At 39.2% G+C, this 21,948-nt stretch overlaps 1 protein-coding gene across 1 annotated transcript in view; it reads right to left on the bottom strand.

Annotated features, from left to right (window-relative positions):
• The window catches only part of LOC140453589 (uncharacterized), a 106,764-nt gene that overhangs the window by 51,287 nt on the left and 33,529 nt on the right, over positions 1-21,948 (bottom strand). The window contains exon 8 of the mRNA XM_072548397.1: positions 20,205-20,366. Coding sequence (XP_072404498.1) covers positions 20,205-20,366 — 162 coding nt within the window. The remainder of the gene's footprint in view (positions 1-20,204; positions 20,367-21,948) is intronic.

Here is a 21,948-nt window from a genome sequence, read left to right as displayed (position 1 = left end):
AATTTGTCCTACATTGCAATGACAATTTGGGGTTTTATGGATCTCTCCAATGATAGACTTCTTTCTCCTATTAATCATCTCCACCATACAGATCATACAACCTGATCACCTGAACCAAGGTCACCTCTACTAGAAAAGCGGTTCAGCTGAGGGAGTAGTTGAAGTTAGGTGCTAAATTTAAAAGTAGACCTTTGAAATTACTTTGAGGTACAACTTAGTTTTGGATGAATAACATTAGAGAATTCCATGCAATGACTCAAAGACTGGTAGAGAATTGAGTTCTGGTTCATGGGCCACTGGCACTAGTACAAGAGGAAGTGTGATGTGTACAAGTGGGACCTGAATTCATGCTAGCATTCGTGTTCTCATGAGCCACACAACTAGAGAAGTAGATAGAGCCCTAAGCTAAACAAGTGGGCAGAACAAAATATTAAAATGGAAAAGAAAGATCAAAGAATAACAGAAAGAGACAGAGAGAAAAAACTGAGAATATACCAGCAGTTAAGACTAGATGCTACAAAAGTAACTAAAAAAATTAAAAGATGTGCATCTGAATGTATATGAACAAAGCTGGTGAATTAATTGCGTACACTGAAGTTGAGAAAGCTAGTAGCCTTACACATCTGCTGTAGGATATCTGTTCTTAGTATCAATGGATCAGTGTAAATAAGGTGACAACATTTGTTCACTTGTGGAATGGGTGGCAGCATTTCCTTTTGACCCAGCTATGCATATTTCACAGTTGGATAACTGAACTTCTGGTTTATATTGAAAACTCTTAACAAAACTCGTACTCAATAGGAAAAGAACTTGTAATTTAATAAGCTGAGTGGAATATGCAATTAAAAGAACAATCCTGATACATTTTCATATACACCACACTGAGCAGATTTGAATTTATGAAGCTCAGCCCCTAATCTTGAATGTTCTGGAATGTGAATGTCTAATTAACTTTACAAGCTAGGAAACCACAAAGACTGAAACTGACATAGTAAGAAAGTGTTGGAAGATATTCGTGAGAGAGAGAGAGAACATTATTCTGTAAATTACATTCACGGACCAAAGGGTTCAAGGGACACGGGGAGAGAGAGTGACAGGACGGAAGCTGGTGAAAAAGTTACTCTTTGTAGTCTGATCTGAACGTACACTTGCTTGTCACGGATTGAATGTTTGTGTGTTGTTCCCTGGAGCTTGCGATCTGGGAATATTATGAATTTAATTTGCATTTTGAGAATTTTTGATTATTTTAAAAGAAAAGGCCATTTTGTAGGACAATGATACTGCGCATGTTAGCTGAGCGAGGTTACCTCAGGACCAATTCCACGTAGTTTAGACTAGTCTCTCGTTATGATGTACCGTTAAAAGGGAAAGTTATCTAGCCAAAGCAATTGGCTGTTTGGCCTGACTTGAGCAGGGTTCCCACTTTGATGTGCATGTAGCTTAATTAGTCAAGCGCACTCAGACCTGTCAATGAGTTTCTCTTCCTCTGCAAACTTTTGCCATTTTATTACAGCTTATCTGATAAGGATATGTGGTGTTTTTGCAATTTTAATACCAATTTCTGTCTAAAGACAGCTTGTTTGCAGCAATAAGGGGAATAGCCTAAGAAAGCTCTTAGGGGTAAGAGCAGGCGCCGCTATTCTGCTAATGGTTTTAAAACTTTAGTTCAAGCCTGGTTTGCAGATATCTATGTTATAGTGTAACACTGATGTCATTGGTAAATAAAGATAATAATTCAAAGTAAACTGTCTGTAAGAGTTTTATATTCCAGACTACCACAGAGTACGATCTCCAGGACAAACCAAGAGAGCCTTACAGGTCAAGTCCATCAGGGATTTCCTCAGCTGTCTCGCATAAGTACTCTAAAAAGTGAATACATATGGTCTGAAAGCCATCATGCAGACATAGCTGCAAAATACAGAGAACTGGATTCTGAATATTGAGTGGTATATGACATATAAAAAGAGTACGAAGATAGGTAATGGTGAGGGTTAGCATTCCTGATCAAAGATTACATTGGTGCAACGGGTAGAGGTGACCTTGGTTCAGGTGATCAGGTTGTATGATCTGTATGGTAGAGATGATTAATAGGAGAAAGAAGTCTATCATTGGAGAGATCCATAAAACCCCAAATTGTCATCGCAACGTACGACAAATTGCACAAGAAGAAACTTTGGATGTTTTTAATAAAAGAACAGCAATAGTTATGGGTGATTTTAATTAATCAATACTTAAACAGTCAAATTGTAACAGTAGTCTGGATGAAGAGTTCCCAGAAAGCTTTTCAGACAGTTTCTTAGATCAGCACATTCTGGAATCAGCCACCGAGCAAGGTAGACTTGATATTGCACAGTGTGAGACAACTGACTAATGACCTCAGAGTAAAAGCACCTCTACATAGCAGCGATCATAATATGATTGAATTTTGCATCCAGTTTGAAAGGGAGAAGAGTGGGGTCTATGACGAATATTTTAAACTTCATAAAGGACAACTAGGTGGCATAAAAGCTGAGCTAGCTGACGTAACTGATAACTATAACATATCAGGCTAACAGATCAGAAGAGAAGCAGTTGAAGATGTTTGAAGGGATATTACAAAACATTCAGTATAAGTACAATCCTTTATAAGAAAGATACCACGGTGAAGATTTAATCCATGGTTAAATAGAAAAAAACTTAAAGTGGGCATCAAGCATCAGGGAAAAGCACATAATTGCACAAAGGTGAGTGGCAGTTTGGATGACTAGTCAGATTACAAACAAGAGAGAATGACAAAATGGTTAATCAGGACTAAAAAATTAGAGAATGGGAGAAAGCTAGCTAGAAATGTAAAATTAGATCGAAAGAATTTCTGTGGGTATCTAAAAGGGGAAAAAAGTCACGTGAATGTTGGTCCTCTAGAGGTTCAGAATGATAAGTCAATAATGTATAACCAAGAAATGGTGGATATAATGGATCAATATTTTGCTTGTGTCTTTGCGATACAGTGTACTAAATCATTCCAATAATACCAATAAATCCGCGTGATTAAACAAGACAGGAACATGGTGCAATTGTACTCGTTAGGAAATTGGTACTGAGCAAACTGATGGAGCTGTGGGTTAATAAGACTCCAAATTCTGATGGACTTTATTTCAGGGTCTTAGACGAGGTGGCTAATGATATATTAGATGCATTGGTGTTAAGTTTTGAAAATCTATTAGACTCTGGAAAGGTTCCATTTGAATAGAAAATAGTAAATATAACTCCTCCATTGAAGAAGCCAAGGAAGCCGAAAAAAAGACCATAGGCCAATTAGCTTTATGTTTACCTTGGGGAAGGTTTTAGAATCAGTAACTGATGTTATAACTTGGCAGTTGGAAAAACTCAAAGTAATCAGGAAGAGTCAATATTGTTTTATGGAGGGGAAATTAACTGAGTTTTATAATTACTTAGAGGAGGAACATGCACTGTGGATGAGAGGATGAGGATATAGATATACTGTACTTGAATTTCCACTAGGCATCTGAAAAGGTTGCATATAAAAGGTTTTTGCACGAAACAGAAGTTCATGGTGTAGGGTTAACATACTGGCATGGATTGAAGACTGGTTAGCTGGCAGAAAACAGAGAGTGAAGGTCTTTTTTAGGTTGGCAGGATGTGATCAGCAGAGTTCCAGTGGGTATGTATGCTAGGCCTTTTCAATCTTTTTCAATTTGTTTGAATGACTTGAATGAGGGAATTGAAGGCAGGGCAGTTAAATTTGTAGATCACAGAAAGATAGAATCACAAAAGTGTTTGGGTGTTGATACAGGTCAGTGGGGGGGCCATCACGTCTGCTAGTGCTCTGTAAACATTTTAACTTAGTGCCAATCTTGTATTAACACTGCACATTAATTCTACTTAAATAATCATTCAATGTCCTCTTGAATGTCTCCGTTGAACCACAGTTGAAAGATGTGCAGGTTAGGTGGATCGGCCATACTAAATTGCCCATAGTGTTCAGGGACGTGTAGGTTAGGTGCATTAGCCATGGAAATGCAGGAGGATGGGTCTGGTGTGGGCTTGTTGGGTTGAAGGGTCTGTTTCCACTTTGGGGATTCTTTGAAAAAAAAACCCTGCCTCCACCACACCACAAGGTATTTTATGAAAAAAAACCCTCCCTCCACCACACTTCAAGGTATTGCATCCCATACCCTAACTGCTCACTACCTGAAATGTGTTTTATTACCTTGCATTGCTTCTTTTGCAAAACACTTTAAAACTGTACCCTCTGCTTCTCAATCTGTTTATGAGTTAGAACAGTTTCTGCTTATCCACTCTGTCCAGACTCCCTCAAGATTTTGTAAATATTTGTCAAACCTTCCTTTGGGGAAAAGAGTCCCAACTGAAGACAGGAAAATGTGTTATGATTGTGACATAACAAGGATGAAGATTGAAAGAGATTGGATATGTGAGTGGGTTAAACATTTGGCAGATGGAGTATAACATGGGAAAATTTGAATTTTTTAATTTGGCAGGAAGGATACAAAGCAGGACATCACTTAAACAGAATGACAGCAGAGTATAACATGGGGAAATCTGAATTTGTTAATTAGGCAGGAAGGATAAAATGTAGAGCATTACTTAAACAAAGAATGACAACAGAATTTTGAAGTTCAGAGGGATCTATATGTGCTTGTGCATGAGTCGCAAAACATTAGTATACAGGTACATCACATACGCAGGAAGGTTAATGGAATGTGAGCTTTTTTTTACAAGAGGAATTGAACATAAGTAAGGATGTTATGTTTCAGGTACATAATTTTGAAATTTGCGTCACAGGTAGACAGGGTGGTTTAGAAGCCGTTTAGCGTGCTTATCTTCATTGCTCAGAACTTTGAGTATAGGAATTGGGTTGTACAGGATGTTGGTGAGGCCTCTGCTAGAATACTGTGTGCAATTCTGGCCACCCTGCTATAGGATGAATATTATGAATTGGGAGGGTTCAAAAAAGATTTACCAGGATGTTGCCAGGAATAGAGGGTTTAGCTATAAAAATAGGCTGGATGGCTGGGATATTTTTCAATGGAGCATAGGAGGTTGGGGTGGCCTCATAGAGGTTTATAAAATCATGTAGAACACAGATAAGGTAAATAGCAATAGTCTTTTCCCTAAGATGGGGAAATTCAAAACAAACTATTTTTAAGGTGAGAGTAGAAAGTTTTAAAAAGAACATGACAGGCAACATTTTTACACAGATAGTGGTTTATGTATGGAATGAACTGCCAGAGGAAGTGGTAGATGCAGGTAGTTACAATATTTAAAAGACAATTGGATAACTACATGACTAAGAAGGATTTGGAGGGATATAAGCTGAACACAGGCAAGTGGAAATAGTTTACTTTAGGAACATGGTCTGCGCAACATAGATGGACCTAAGGGTCTGTTTCCAGGCTGTATGATTCTATGACTTTGAATACTGTCAACAGCTTTGTCTCCTTATTTGAGAAAGGATGTAAATGAGTTGGAGCAAGTTCAGAGAAGTTTACTTGATTGATACCTTGAATGAGTGGGTTGTCTAATAAGGAAAGATTGAATACTCTGGGTTTGTTTTCATTAGAGTTCAGAAAAACGAGATGATTTGACTGAAGTTCATAAGATCCTGGATGGTCTTGACAAGGTGGATACAAAAGGATCTTTGATCTTATGGGTGAGTTCAGAACTTAGGGATACTGTTTGAAAATGAGTGGCTATCCTTTTAGGTTAGAGATGAGGGGATTTTTTTTTCTCATAGAGCACTGTGCAACTTTGGAACTCTCTGACTTAGAAGGTGGTGCAGGCAGAATATTTTTAAGGCAGAGGTACATAAATCTTTGACAGACAAGGAAATCAGGGGTTCCCATGTGTTGAAGGAAATGTGGATTTTAGAGCAGAACCAGGTCAGTCATTATCTTACTAAATGAACAGCTTGAACAGCTGAATGACCTACTTCTGCTCCTAATTTATGTATTTATATGTACATATATTTGTTTTTTGATGTTCACTGTAGAGATTATCTGATACTGGTATGGTTAAATAGTCTGGGTAACTTCACTTACTGAGCAGTTGGCTAGACATCTTGTGGATTTTATTTGGATGCATCTGTTACATGCTTTTGGTTGACTTGATTGCTGCACTTATCTAACATCTAGTTATGGCTACTCATGACATCGAATGATTTCAGACCTTTCTTTCTGCACTGCCACTTCCAATGCCCTCCGGAGCCACATGCCTTGCATACATCATTAAAGCTGTGGAATATCTTGGTGCATGTATGAGGTTGCATTGCCCATGAGGCTTCACCTTTGATTCCCTTCAGCTTGCATGTGTGAAAGACACTTATATACATGACTTTGTTCTTGTGTCCACTTTACAGTAGAGTCTACACATTATAACTTTTAGATTGGCTCAAGAGGTCCCTCTGGAACACTTCTATATCATGATTTTGATTACTCTATCAGCTAGTTCAGCTGCAATAAAACTTCAATCAGATCTCTTGTCTCTACATCTTGTCATGAATTATCAGTGGTCTCTGTCAGTTGCTGCCTGCAACATAAGAACTTCAAATGGTGTTATCTCTAGTTGAGCTAAATTTGATCTTCGAGTGTTAGCTATATTTTTTCTGTTTTTTTAAGGTCATCACTTGACATACTTCGAGTGTTCAGTGTGCCTTACTTTCTCTGCTCGCCTCACCCACTCTAACCTTACTGCATTCTGTTCTCTCAAGTCTCACCCTGACTTCATTATCAAATCTGCTGACAAACTTGATGCTGTTGTCATCTGGTGTGTTGAACTCTACCTTGCAAAGGTTGAGTGCCAACTCTTACTCCAGTCTGGAACATGATCCTACCACTGAACACAAAGCTTTTGTTTCCAGGACTGTCACTGACCTTATTTCACTTGGACCTCACCCCTCCATAGCTTCCCACCTCATAGACCCTCAACTCTGCTTAGCCTGTTTCTACCTTATTCCTAAAAATCCAGAAATAGGACTGACAGACTCATTGTTTTAGCCTGATCCTGCTCATTCAATTTATTTGGTCCTGTCTTGATTTATTCTCCTCTCATCCAGTCTCTTCTGACTGAAATTGATAGTCCCTTTTGACCCTGTACATCAATTCTACAATTTCTAGTTGTCTTCCCTTTACCATGGAAATGCAGTTCCCAATACACACCCACTCACAATCAGGATGTTCTACTGGCTCCTTGTTTCTGTTATGGACCGGACCAAATCCCTTCAAATATACAGAAATAGCCTAGACTCTAACATTTTTCTTATTTAAAGGCAAATGTAAGGTAATGTGTTCCAGATGGAATTCAATTGGTCACACTACTCAGCTTTAAGCAAAACACTCTTTATTCTTCTACCCAGTTAAATTACAAACAAAAGAAAGGAGAATTGGTATAACTCTGATTCTACTGGAAAACTTCATAGAATAATAGATTAGTTAACGAGTACACAGTAATTGTTCCAATAAAGTAACATCCTATAAACCCATAGCAAAGGCAAATTCAGTAAAATAGATTATCTCACACGCAATGTTTCTCCAGTCCAGGTGAAAAGAACATCAAAGAAAGTTCTAGCAGAAAGAGAGAGAACTCAAGCTTTTTGCTGTAGCAGTGAGACGTACAGCAGCTTCCACAACCAACTTCAAAATTCCAAACATTGAAACTAAACTAAAACACTGGCTGTCTGGGCACCTCTCTCCACTCATTCATGCTGCCGCTATTGTTTTCACTTAAAAAAAACCAAAGCCTCACAAGCTGTTTACTTTATTGGCTTGGAAGAGACAACTCTATACCTCTGTCTCAAAACCTCTTTTCAAAAAAAAGGACAAAATACACCTCTCATAGCCATAGTATCTTCACTCTTCTTCCCTGAAAAGAAGCCAGAATAATATTCATTCAGTACTATCCTGCTTCACCTGGTTGAGCTTGTTCCCATTTTGAATAATAAGTTCAGAAGAATCATACTGATTTCAAAACGTTAACTGTTTCACTACAGATGCTGCTGTTGAGATTTTCTCACTCTTTGTGCATTCATTTCAGATTCCAATATTCTCAATACTTAGCTTTTATATGGAGGCTTTCATTACCATAGCAATGGTAATCCTAACTGTTTGTTTATCTGGTTCACGGAAATGAGGTCCAGAAAAGAGAGCTCCACACATTGTCAGAATAAAGTCATATCAGATAGGAGATCTATTGCCTTTTGTTTGGAGAAATACATTTGTACATTGCACACTTGAGGTTTGCTAAAGTCATTAAAGTTGTTTTCAGTTTAGAATTAGTAGCCATTAAAATAAACTACACGAAACATGTTAGAAGCTGAAATTATGTAGATTTTCAGAGCTGGAAAAGAGTCAGCCATTGTAAGAAACAAGGACGAATTAGAACAATTCTTGTTCTGCAACTTTGAATTACTGGTTGAATCTAGAATGTTTTTGTGATTTCAGGATGTCCTTAATGCTGTAGAAACAAAAGGCAAGATGAAACAGAACTGGAATTTCTTCTGGTAAAAGTAGACACAGCTAAAGAATTAAATAAGAAATATGAACAAATAAGAGTAGCAACCCTGTTATCAAAGCTGAGGAAAATGTGCTACAGGCTGCATTGCATCTCACTGAGGAGTAGAAAAGTCAGGCTGAAAAACCTTTGTAGGCCTTGAATATACATTTTGAGCTCTATATTAGTATTATTTATGTTACTTATGTCACATATGTGTTCAACATCACAGCAATACATCTAACTGATGCCTGTGAATTTGGACAACTGAAAAATAATCCCATCAAACAGGATTATTTGAAGCATATAAGATCCTCCTGTGAGAGCACATCTGTTAAAAGAGGAGAAATGTCCTCTCAAGAAATCTACTGGCAAGTGCATAAGCTTACATCAGCTGGAGAGTAATAATGAGAGAATAGATGAGGCTTTGTGTTAAGGTGAAATACATTTCAGGCCAAACAAGAAGAAAGTATTTGCAAACGGACCAGTAGGAAGATCCATGCCAGAGTACAGCATATAAATATTGTGGAGGACACCACACATAAGAAAGTGAAGCATGACTTGTGTGTGCAGCTGGATAGAAGTAAAATAAGTTATAAAGGTGGCTGTCGGAGACATGTTGGATGATGATATTAATGAATCATTTTACACTATTCAACAGTTGGCATGGTTAGGTCTAAAGCTAATAAAAAGTTTTTGACTGGGAGATCCAAGATGGCGGCGACCCAGCAAGTCCGAATTTGTTGAGCTCTGCCCAAGATTCAGGTAAAGTGGGCTGCCCTACTCCACCTGCCAAACCATTCAAAATAACTTTTATTCAATACAGTTAGTCATTTTGCGTCAAATTTGAGTAGTTTGGTGCTTTGTTAAAATGACAAAGGGAAAGAATGCCCGCAGCAGGCAGGAACCCCTCCCCAAACCCCCCGCCCCCAGCTGCAGCAAAGACGTCCGCAGCCGCCCTGGGGGACTTACCTACAGTGGTGAGCCTTGTTGCTGTAATTACCAAGCTGGAAGAGAAGATCAACGTCTGCATAGAGGAGTCCAGAAGCAGGTGGGAGGCGCTCTCAGTCGTGCTGCAAAAGCATGACCGAGATATTGAAAAAATCGAACATCGCGTTGGAGGGGCAAAGCTAAAGGCCGCAACCTCTGGGGCTGCTACAGAATCGGCCGTGGGTCGGGTCCAGACTCTCGAACAGCGAGTCCAGGCCTTAGAAGATCACGTCGACGACCTCGAGAATCAGGGTTGTCGAAAAAATATTCGTTTGCTGGGTCTTCCCGAACGGGAAGAGGAAGGCCAACTTGCAGTGTTTTTGGAGCAGCGGCTCTCTCAGATATTGAAGCTGGAGGCTGGATCAAGCCAGGTGCAGGTAGAGTGGGCCCACTGGGTTGCCCAGGGTTGCCACCGGGTTGCCCACTGGGTTACGCAGGCCCAGGTCGGACCAGCGTCCTGCCCGGTCTTGTTCCGGCTTCAGTGTTACAGAGAGAAGCAAATGTTCCTGGAAGCCTCCAGAATGCTCAGGAAAGATCCCCAGGTCATGACATATAAGAGATCTAGGATTATGCTGTTTCAGGATTTTTCCCCAGCTTTGGTCCGCAAGAGGAGGGAGTTTGATGAAATGAAGAAGCGTCTAGGGGACTTAAACATCCAGTACTCCTTGCGCTACCCAGCGACGCTGCGCTTTAACTACGAAGAATCCGTCTATAACTTCGGATCGCCAAGGAAGTTTTGGACTCTCTTAAATAGATTGTAAGAATTAATCCGTGTGGTTAATGATGCTGTTTTGCTCCCCCTCCCCTGGTTTACCCTTCTTTTTTCCCTTATTTACTTTATTGTTTAATATCATCTCCAGGGGGTAGGGAGGGGGGTTTATTTGTTCTCCACTATGCAATTTCCTTTTTTAAATAGGCCGGGCGATTTAGTTGATTCAGGTGAGGGGGGTAGCATTTGCTTTGTCCTACCTTATTTCTTTCTTTTAGAGCGGGCTTTTCCCCCCTTTTTTGTGTTATTATACTTAGTTATTATCTACTGAGTCTGTAACTTTATAGTTTTATATGTTTATACGTGGTATTATTGTGACTAAATGTATCTAGATGTTGGTATGGGTGGGGGGGGGAGTAGGGTACTCACCGCTAACTTTAGCTTTATAGTACACTTGAATTTTTCTATTTTATTATGGGGTGCCTGGGTTGAGGGTGGGGCACTGATTGGGAGAGGAAACAATGGGTTTTCAGATAGGAAGTGATGCCCCCTGGAAGCAAGGGGGAAAATCTCTTTTTAAATATGTTTTTTTTATTTAGAAATAGTTTTTTACTAGATTGGCGTGAGTGTATTAAAGAATCTCTATTTTTGTGAATTTTCTATGCTCAGGGTTCTTTGGATGGGGTTCTTCCTCCCGGGGGGTCTTGGACTTGCCTGGACGATTATGGTTAGTCATTCGATTAGATGGTGCATCTGGAATGTCAAGGGGAGTAATTCGCCAATCAAAAGGAAGAAAATACTATCAAACTCAAAAAAGAAAAGGTTGATGTAGCTCTTCTACAGGAAACACATTTACTGGAAAAGGAGCACTTGAAATTATGACAGGGTGGATTTGATTAGGCCTTCTTTTCATCTTTCAGTTCAAAAAGTAGGGGAGGAGTCATTCTCATTCGGAAAAATCTCCCTTTCAAAATCTTAAGTCAGATAAAAGATGAATCTGGACGGTACATACTGATTAAAGCCCTTATAAATGGAGAGGAATATGGGATTTTGAATCTTTATTGTCCCCCGGCACATCCTTTCAAATTTATAATGGAAACATTCTCCAAACTGATGGCTTTCAGGGCTCGTTACACAATTATAGGAGGAGATTTTAATTGCATTATGGACCCAGAGATAGACAGGATACCCAAGAATACTGCGGGTATGTCTCCCAGATCCAGGTAATTAGCAGATTTGAATAAAGAGCCAGGATTAGTAGATGTGTGGACATACCTCCACCCACAAGGCAGAGATTTCTCTTTTTATTCTAATCCACATAAGTGTCTCACTAGAATTGATATGCTTTTTACCCCCTAAACCTTTTTGAATTCCATATTATCCTGCAAAATAGGTAATATAGTAATTTCTGATCACGCTGCAGTGTATATGGAAATCAAGACGAGGAACAATGAGACGCCCCCCACCCCCGACATTGTCGTATGGATTCTTTCTTAATGAAGGATAGTAAATTCACAAAATATTTCTCTCAAGAATTCAAAACCTTTTTGGAAATTAATTCAGGTATGGCTAGTAACCCGTCGGTGATGTGAGAGACAATTCAGGCTTATGCATGGGGTCTGATCATTTCATACTCGGCGACCCAGAAAAAACAAAAGGGAGAACAACAGCGTCTACTCGAGGCTTGCTTAAAGGCAGCTGAGACAGCATACGTTGATAGGCCCTCTGTTGCTAAAATACAAAGGATTACAGCCCTTAGGACAGCCCTGAATACCACGTTTACCCAAACAGCAAAGACGGAAATATTATTTGCAAAGCAAAGATTATATGAATATGGCGATAAGCCTGGCAGATACCTAGCGTTTCTCGCAAGGAAAGAAAAGGCCCCTCATAAATCGCAGGATTTGTATAAATTGCAGGATTGTGAAGATAGACCCAAGAAGATGGAGTCCTTTTTTAAAAGCCTGGCCTTTCCAGACTTAACCCTGGAACAGGTATCGATCCTGAATGCTCCCCTAACAACCCAGGAAGTACTTGACGCAATCAGGCAGCTTAAGAGTGGTAAAGCACCTGGTCTAGATGGATTTCAGGTTGAATTCTACAAAGAGTTTACAGGAGTACTAGTTGGTCCACTTATGGACATGTACAACTACTCATATCGTCAGGGCTGCCTCCCGCCTTCGTTGAGAGAAGTGAATATTTCTCTCATTCTGAAAAAAGGAAAGGACCCAGAAGATTGCGCATCATACAGACCAATGACTTTGCTAAATGTAGATTTTTAAATTCTTTCTAAAACATTAGCATTGAGGCTGGAGAGGGTATTGCCATATATCATAAAAGAGGACCAGACAGGGTTTATCAAGTGCCGTAGATCATCTAATAATATTAGAAGGGTTTTGAATGTGATTCAAGTCTGTCATCAGGAAAGAATAACGGGAATAGTAGTCTCGTTGGACGCGGAGAAGGCATTTGACAGGGTTGAAAGGTCATAGCTGTTCTATACACTGGAAAGGTTTGGCATTGGAAAGGTATTTGCTAAGTGGGTCTCAACATTGTATAATGACCCCAAAGCAGCCATGATCACCAATCGTTTAGGCTCAGATAGCTTCAGTGTGGGTAGGGGCTGCTGTCAGGATGTCCTCTGTCACGGTTACTATTCAAGCTAATAATTGAGCCACTAGCGGAAGCTAGACGGGCTGATTCTAGCGGGTTGGCGGGGTAAACATAAAATTACCCTTTATGCAGATGATGTTCTCCTTTTTCTTAGTAATCCTTTGATGTTTGTGCCCCACCTGATCCAAGATATTAATTTATTTAGTGCATTCTCAGGTTACAAAATTAATTTCTCAAAATCGGAGGCCATGCCGATGGGTGGTCTCGCTACTATGTCCCACTTATTGGAGAGATCTCATTTTCCGTTTCGGTGGTCTCTGGAGGGTTTTTTATACTTGGTTTTTTATCACCCCAATATTTGGTCAGCTATACAAGGTCAATTTTGTGCATCTACTGGGAAGGATAAGGCAGGACCTTCAACGCTGGGTGGATCTTCCAATTTCTTGGTTAGGTAGAATAGCTTTAATTAAAATGAATGTCTTGCCCCGTCTCTTATACCCTATGAGAATGCTTCGGTGATGCTGCCGAGGTCGGCATTGTGCAAATTATATGGTTGGCTTGGTTCTTTCATCTGGAATCATATACGGCCCCTCATTAAGTTAAGGAAGCTACAGCTTTCACAAGCAAGGGGAGGGCTGGATCTTCCAGACTTTAGGAAGTATCAGCTGAGTTCTCTATTAAGCTACATAGCCGATTGGGTCTCGTCTGACCCACAATCAATCTGGCTGGACATCGAGGCTTCTCAAGCAAAGGGTCCTCTTATGAACCTCTTATTTTTAGATGAGATGCAAGTCATTATGGACTATTGTAAAAACCCTATAGTATTAAACACAATTAAAGCCTGGAAGATAATGCGGCAAAACGAGGGTAATTCACATAAAATCTCCCCTTGTGCTCCTATAGTGGGGGCATAGGTTTTTCAACCGGGGCTCACAGATGCCACATTTAAATCCTGAAGGTCCAGGGGTATTTCCTGTTTAGGGGATCTGTTTGATGAGGGGGTCATGATGTCTTTTGAACAGCTGCACCAGAGAATTGGACTACCTAATGGAGACCTCTTTCTATACTTCCAAATTCGAGATTACATACTGAAGAAGACTACATTACTAGATAGCCTTTATAAATCAGATAGGGAATGAAGAGTGTTGTGGCCAATGGGTTTGCCCTCGGTCAGCACTCTCTATCATTTATTACATAATGAAGTTTCAGAAGACATGGGACAATTGCTTAGAACATGAGATCAAGAATTGGGGTTGGAAATATCCACAGAAATGTGGGATGACATCTGGGAAAATTCCAGAAAAATCTCCATCTGTAATAGAACCTAAGCCATTCCACTGGACTCATATAGCACTGGAACGATTGGCAAAATTTAGGGCAGGAGCATCTCCACTGTGGCCCAAATGTAAAATAGAGGTGGGCACTCTCACACACTGCTTAAGGACATGTCATAAGATCCACAAATACTGGGTCAGAGTAGCAAATGCTTTGACAGAAATCCTGGGAGCGGAAATTAGAGTAGATCCAATATCTCTTCTCCTGGGCTTTTCTAGCTTGTCTTCCCTGGATGTGCACGGGAGGAAATTATTTTCCATTCTCTCCTTTTGTGCAGGGAAAAATATCTTAGTAAACTGGGTAGCTGAGGGCCCTCCAGGACTTTCAAATTGGTATAGGTTGGTTATAGAATGTATTCCCCTTGACTTCCTTACAAATATGGTGCACCATAAAACTGAATTATTCTATAAAATATGGCAACCCGTCCTGAATTATATAGATACAAATACTTCGGCCATTTTGTCAAGGGCTTTCATGTGGTAGCGGTTCTGGCTGGTCCGGGGGTTCTTGGGGGGAGGAATCTCGCATGAATATGGGTTTTATTATGACTTGATGTTAATTCGTTCCAAGCATGTACTTCACTATTTAATTATTATGTTATTTTTTTTTCTCTTGAGTAATGTAAGATATTTTATTATATGCTCTGGTTAGTTATAGGTTAGATTAGTAGTTAGTTGAGTTTTGATTTTTCCTTTTTTTCTTTTTTTTTGTCTGTTAGGTTTTGGTTATTATTTATTTAATATTTAATTGTATATTAATGTTTGTATTTGTGTGTATTATTTTGTAAGTTTGTAAAAACATGTTAAATTTTCAATAAAAATATCTATTAAAAAAAGTTTTTGACTGTTAGAATTGTGACTGCAGAAGGAGATCAGGTATACATGAAATGCAGGCATTTGCAAAGCAACTCAAATGGTGACCTGAAAATGAAGCCCTTAACGATAAAGTTGAAGATATACATTGAAGCAATATTCATTCCAAAAAGATAAATGGAGCCAAGAGCTGAATGTAATGAAGAAAATGAAAATCTACAGATTCAGATGGTAGATGTTGTGCAAAATCCACTAATCTCAAAAGCAAGTCTAAAACTTGCACAGGTTACCCTAAACAGACCAGAAAGATTTGTACTGTTTTACAGGCTACCAAGCCATTGGCTGCTGAACAAATCCCAGAAAATTGCAAAAACGCTTCCATAGCTGTCTTCCTGGTATATATCATCTCAAAGCAATAGAAGTGTGAGACTCAGCACCTGTTGAGAAGCATTTTAGCTGTTCTCAACTCCAGCCTGAAAGACAAGATAAAGGAACCAGTGACCCCACTGACCTAGGCAGTCCTGAAATGGGATAGAAAAATGTGAAAGCCAAGAAACCACTCCTTGACGAGCTGGCAGATAATGATAACCAAGTGAAAGCAGGAAAGACATCCATCACAGAACATCGGGAGAAAAACTGCGATAAGAAAAAAGAATGGAACAAAGAAGAAAAGATGCAACTGAAAACGTCTGAAATCAAGTTCATAGGTCATGTACTGATAACACAAATATTCTGTCTGATCCTGGCAAAAGGAGAGATATAGCAGAAATGCAGCAACCAACAAAAATGAAAGTGCAATGGTTTGTTAGGTTTATAAACTACCTAATAAAATTCTGGCTTGATTTCTCACCATAGTGTGACTCTCTACAATGTATCACTATTAAGGTTGTGCCATGGAGTTTGGGTACAGTAGCAGAAACAGTTGTCACGCAAATCAAAAAACTAGCAAGAATAGGTGTAAATGCTCTAGATGTCATCAACCAACAAAGAAATACAAATATCTTGATCTGATCAGGAACTTGTCAGAGGAACATCAGATCCAGTGCAATACCCTTACCCCAGAAATGAATGCATGAACATAGGAATTAAGGCCAGAATTAAGTCATTCAACCCTTCATGCCTTTCAATAAGATTATGGCTGTTTTGTTTCTGTTCCATATTCCACATTTCCATGCAATAATCTTCAGTTCCCTTACCGAACAAAAATATATCTACCTCCACTTTTAAAATAATAAATGACAATGCCTCCATGACTTCTGACATAGAGTTTCAAAATAGTACAATGATGTGAGAAAAATAATTCCCCTCGCCTCTGTCCTAAAAGGACAACCTCTGAACAGTGTTAAGTATTCTAGTTCTGGACTCACCCACATCAGTAAATGTCACTTCCATGCACACTTTCTCAAGATATTTCATAACCTTAAAATTCAATCAAACCACCCCTCACTCTTCAAAACTCTAGTGAAAAAAAAGTTCAATCTATGCTCATAAGGTAACCTATTCATTTCAGGTACCAGTTTAGTAAATCTCCTCTGAAACACCTCCAAAGTATATACATCTTTCCATATATAAGGAAACCAAACTGTACAGTATTTGAGATGTGTTTCCATAATACCCTGTATAACTGAAGAGTAACATACTTACTTTTCAGTTCAATTTCTCTTAATAATAAAGGATAACATTCTATTTGTTTTTTTTAACCACTTGTAAGTATTGCATACTAACTTTCTGTGACTCATGCACTAGAACACTAAGATCCCTGTGCACCTCAGAATTCTGGTGTCCTCCTCCATTTAAATAATACATTTTTAAAAATCTGTCCTACCAAAGTAAACAACTTTGCATTTTCTCATATTACTCCATCTGCTAGATTTTTGCCCACTCTCAACCTACTACATCATTGTTATGTCAACTTCACAACATATTTTGCTTCTTATCTGTATATTTAGTCACCATGCCTTAATCCCCTCGTCTAAGTCATTGATGCAATTGTAAAACGTTGAGAGCCCAGAACAGGTGCTTACAGGATCCCGCTCATCATATCCTGCCACTTGTCTTATGACAAGTTCCTGGAAAAGATCCACTTATACATATGCTCTGTTTTCTGTCTGTTAGCAAATCTACCCACATTAGTATGTTATCTCCAATACCATGAGCTCCTATGTTAAACTAAACTTTTTATGCAGAACCCTGTCAAATGCCATTTGGACATCTGACTCCAATATATCAAAGGTGCACCTATATCCATGGTACATGCTACTCCTTCAAAGAATTCCAATATGTTAGTAAAACACAATTTCCCTTTCATAAAACCCTGCTGACTTATACCAATTCTGTTGAGTTTTCCCTAGTGCCAATTATAACCCCCTTAATAATCAATTCTCACATCTTCCCACAAAAAGTGTCAAGCAAAACTGGCCTCCAATTTCCATTTTTCTGCCTCCTTTCCTTCATGAATAGAGGGGTCAGATTTGCTATTTTCTAATCTAATAGAATCTTTCCAGAGTCTAATAAATTTTGGAGAACTCACAGCAATATAACTAATACATCATTAGCCACTTTGTTTAAGACCCTAGGATGAGGTCCAGTAGGATTCAGAATCGTTATCAACTCACAGCTCCAGGTATTTGCTCAGTACCACTTCGCTAGTGATTATAATTTCACCATGTTCCTTTCTTCCTTCAAACTCCAAAATTATAGGTATTACTGGAAATTTTTATCCTCTATCGGGAAGACACAATCAACATTACATTTGCCATTTCTTTATTATCTACTTTTAACTCCCCATCCTCACACTCTAGAGGACCAACATTCATTTATTTACTTTTGCTATCTGATTTTACATTTCTAGCTAGTTATTTCTCATGCTGTAATTTATTAGTCCTATTTTCATTTTTTTGTCATTCTCTGCCATTCTTTGTATCCTGACCAGTCATCTGATATGTCAGTCACCTTTGAGCAACTGCAAGTTTTTCCTTACATCTGTTGCTCTCCTTAACTTTTTTAGTTAATCACAGATGGTGGGTGTTCTCCTTGGAAGTTTTCTTTCTACAAGCAATGCACTTCTAACTTTGAGTATTTGGAAATTCTTTCTCAGTGACTGCTGCTGCTTCTCTAATGATGTATCTCCTAACTTAATATTCAAATTCAATTCAGTTAACTCAGCTTTCATTCCTATACAGATGTCCTTATTTATATTAAAAATACTAGTTCCTTACTCACTCATTATCCTATCAAACTCGATGCAAAGTTCAATCATCGTATGATTGCTGCTTCCTAAAGGTGCCTTTAGTTTGAGGTCATTAATTAATGCTGTCACATTACACAATACCAAATGTAGTACAGCTTACTCTCTAATGAGTTCCAAATTGTGTTGTTTGAGGTGACTATCAATGAATTTCTAAAACAGAACTTAATTTGGCTCCACGAGTTATGCAGTATCATAAGTGGCCAAAGACTTAGCTGGTCATTGGTTGTTTTCAACTGCAATGGTGGGGCTATCTTCCGCTTTGCCAGAATTAATGAAGCTCCAGAAAACACTGAACTTTGTCATGAAACTGGGCTGCAGACATTAAAGCAAAAATCAAACAGATAAAAAAGACTTTTTCAGCCTTCTTCCAGTTGTTAGTAGCTGTTATTGCATGGACTCTTCTTCCCTGGTCAATGTTCAGTGGTAAGTTGATACCTGACCGTCTGTAGAAGGTAGAAATGATGGTCGTCTTCTGCCAAAAGCAAGTCTGACCCACACACAGACAGGACTCATTAGCTTTTAAAAGGAATTTGAAATACAACAGTAAAGAAGTCCTGCTGCAATTATATAAGCTTTTGAACCACATCTTGGAACATAGTGGACAGTTTTGGTCTTCTAATCTAAAGAATGATACAGGTAGTTCTCCTATAATGCTTTAGTTGCATTCCAGCGGAACCTTGCTTAATATAAATAATGGATTCTAATGGGAAAAGTAGGGTTAGTGGCAGACCAGCAAAAAAAAATCACGATCGCTCAATAATCAACGAAAAGTTTAACACAAAGAATAGCACAGACTGCATGGAAGTTGAAACAATATTTATTAACAAAACAGTAATAAATTTCACACAGTATATTTTAAAAAATGTAAGAAAGCTGTTCTCTGTACAGTATCATTCACAGAATGCTGCTCTGTTGGCAGCTGAAATCAGTACATGCACAGAACGGCACAAAGACGGAGTGATATCGCGCATGCGCGGAATGGCACAGAGACTTCAGTGCTGACAATACGCATGCACAGAAATGGCAATAAAACCAGCGCATATGGAGAATGGAGCAGCGATTTCAGCGCGCACATCAGTGCATGCGCAGAACAAAGTGCACAAACTGATCCCTGCTGGAATCATGCTATTGCCAAGAAAGGTAAGCATTCTCCAAAATACCATTCCCTAATTCTTCAGAGATGTTATAGTGCTGCCGAAATGCATGTTATCCCAGAAATACCTGCACACCTGCCTTAAAGGGTATGTAATAAAGGTAGACTTGACTGATTTCTGCGACGATGGCATTAACTTGAGAAGAGACTGAATATACTAGGCCTATATATTTCAGAGTCAAGAGTGTGGTGCTAGAAATGCATAGCAGGTCAGGCAGCATCCGAGGAGCATGAGAATCAACATTTCGGGCAAAAGCCCAATTCCTGATGAAGGGCTTTTGGCCGAAACATCAATTCTCTTGCTCCTTGGATGCTGCCTGACCTGCTGTGCTTTTCCAGCACCACACTCTTGACTCTGATCTTCAGCATCTGCAGTCCTCACTTTCTCCTATATATTTCAGAGTTTAGAAGTATGAGAAGTGCTTACATTGGAACATCAATTCTTAAGGACTTACAAGGGTATGTATTGGGAAGATGTTTCCCCTTATTTCAAGGTCTAGAATCAGGAGTCATAGTCAGAATCAGCAGTTGTGCATTTAGGAGGTGAAAAATGTGTTCACTCAAAATATTGTAAATCTTTGGAATCTTCTTCTCCAGATAAATGTGAACATTCAGTTACTGAGTACAAGCAACACAAAGATCAATAGTTCTATAGATTTAGGGCAACAGGAATATTGAGATTGTGCAGTGAGTTGAATAGATTTTAGTGAATAAGTGAATATGTTCCTACAGACTGAATCTACTCATCCTCTTATTTCTTCAAACATTCAATTCCAGTGTTCAACAATGAAGAAACAAAAATACAAATAAAAACACAATTCATCATTATTCACTGACCATTTGCTGCAGCAAGGAAAAGTGGTGTTCTCTTTCTGGCGTCCTTTCTGTGAATATTTGCATGGTGTTCATATAAGCATTCAACAGCTTCTAAACCATCATGTTTTGCTGCACAGTGCATTGGTGTCAGCATATCTCCTTCTGAAACTTGATCTACATTTGCTGGAAAAAATTGAATTATTACATTTCAATTATTAATTTTTTGACTGACAAAAGTAACTATATGTATTTTATAATGGCTATTATTAGATTAGGTTACTTACAGTGTGGAAACAGGCCCTTCAGCCCAACAAGTCCACACCGGCCCGCTGTAGCACAACCCACCCAGACCCATTCCCCTACATTTACCCCTTCACCTAACACTACGGGCAATTTAGCATGGCCAATTCACCTAACCTGCACATTTTAGACTGTGGGAGGAAACCGGAGCACTCGGAGGAAACCCATGCAGACACGGGGAGAATGTGCAAACTCCACACAGTCAGTTGCCTGAGGCAGGAATTGAACCCAGGGCTCCGGCACTGTGAGGCAGCAGTGCTAACTACGGTCCCACTGTGCCACCCACCAGATCTTATGAACATCCATCAGCATTTCTGATTAGATTAGATTCCCTACAGTACGGAATTCCCTTTGGCCCAACATGACCACAATGACCCTCCAAAGAGTAACCCATGTAGACCCGTTTCCCTACCCTAAATTTACCCCTTACTAATACACCTATCACTATGGGCTATTTAGCATGGCCAATTCATCTGATCTGCGCATCTTTGGATTGTGGGAGGAAACCGGAGCAGTCGCAGGAATCCCACATAGATACGGGGAGAATGTACAAACTCCATACACACAGTCACCCAAGGCGGGAATCGAACCTGGGTCCGTGGTGCTGTGAGGCAGCAGTGCTAACCACTGAGCCACTATGCTGCCCCTATCTGAGCCACCATGCCGCTCCTCCAACTAAGCCACCTTGCCGCCCTGTATTGAGTTAAATAGCACCATTTTCAGTAAAACAAAGACAGAGGGCAATTCCTGACTTATACCCAATTCCAATATTTTTGCAATAACTACAACTCTCCCACAGTGCTAGTCACTAAGTAGCACAGTAACACTGAAGCCAAAGTAGCATGCTGCTCACTATCCTTCAGAACTGAACATTCCAAGAATCACCAAGTTCTATGGTACAGCTTATGCATCCACCTTCAATGAAAATCAGGCCATAAGATATTGCACATGTTATTTCCACAACAGACATTTCTTAATGAAAAGATTGGTGACTTTATTATAAAACATTACAAGGGAAGTCAAAGTTAGATAAATGTCAATTCTTGCTCATGAACTTCAATAGTATGGTTATTAAAACACACAATGAAGTATAAGAAGCTTTGAAACGATGTTGATTACCATTTCCCTGCCCATAATGATCTTTGCACTGCATGCCAGCTGTCAGAACTGTGCCAAAACTTTTCTCTAACCAGACTGACAGTCTATTAGCATATTATTTAGGATGAGCAACAGTCCTAACAGCGATTCAGTGAACATTTTAGTGACATACTGGAGAACACAAAATGTTACTTTCATTCTGTCTCAAATGAATTAACACCAAAATATAATATAAACTATAGTTATAAAGTATGTCTGAAGAATTGATACAAGACATTATTTTTATAACATTCTGCAATCTCAGGGGATTTATTAGAGTTTTTAAACAATTTATTTTTTCACGGATGTCACTGACACGGACTGCATT

Source organism: Chiloscyllium punctatum, chromosome 27 (assembly GCF_047496795.1).
Source record: "Chiloscyllium punctatum isolate Juve2018m chromosome 27, sChiPun1.3, whole genome shotgun sequence".
NCBI classification, from domain to species: Eukaryota; Metazoa; Chordata; class Chondrichthyes; order Orectolobiformes; family Hemiscylliidae; genus Chiloscyllium; species Chiloscyllium punctatum.
Note: the sequence above shows the minus strand (reverse complement) of the source record. Positions and strands in the feature narration are given on the sequence as shown.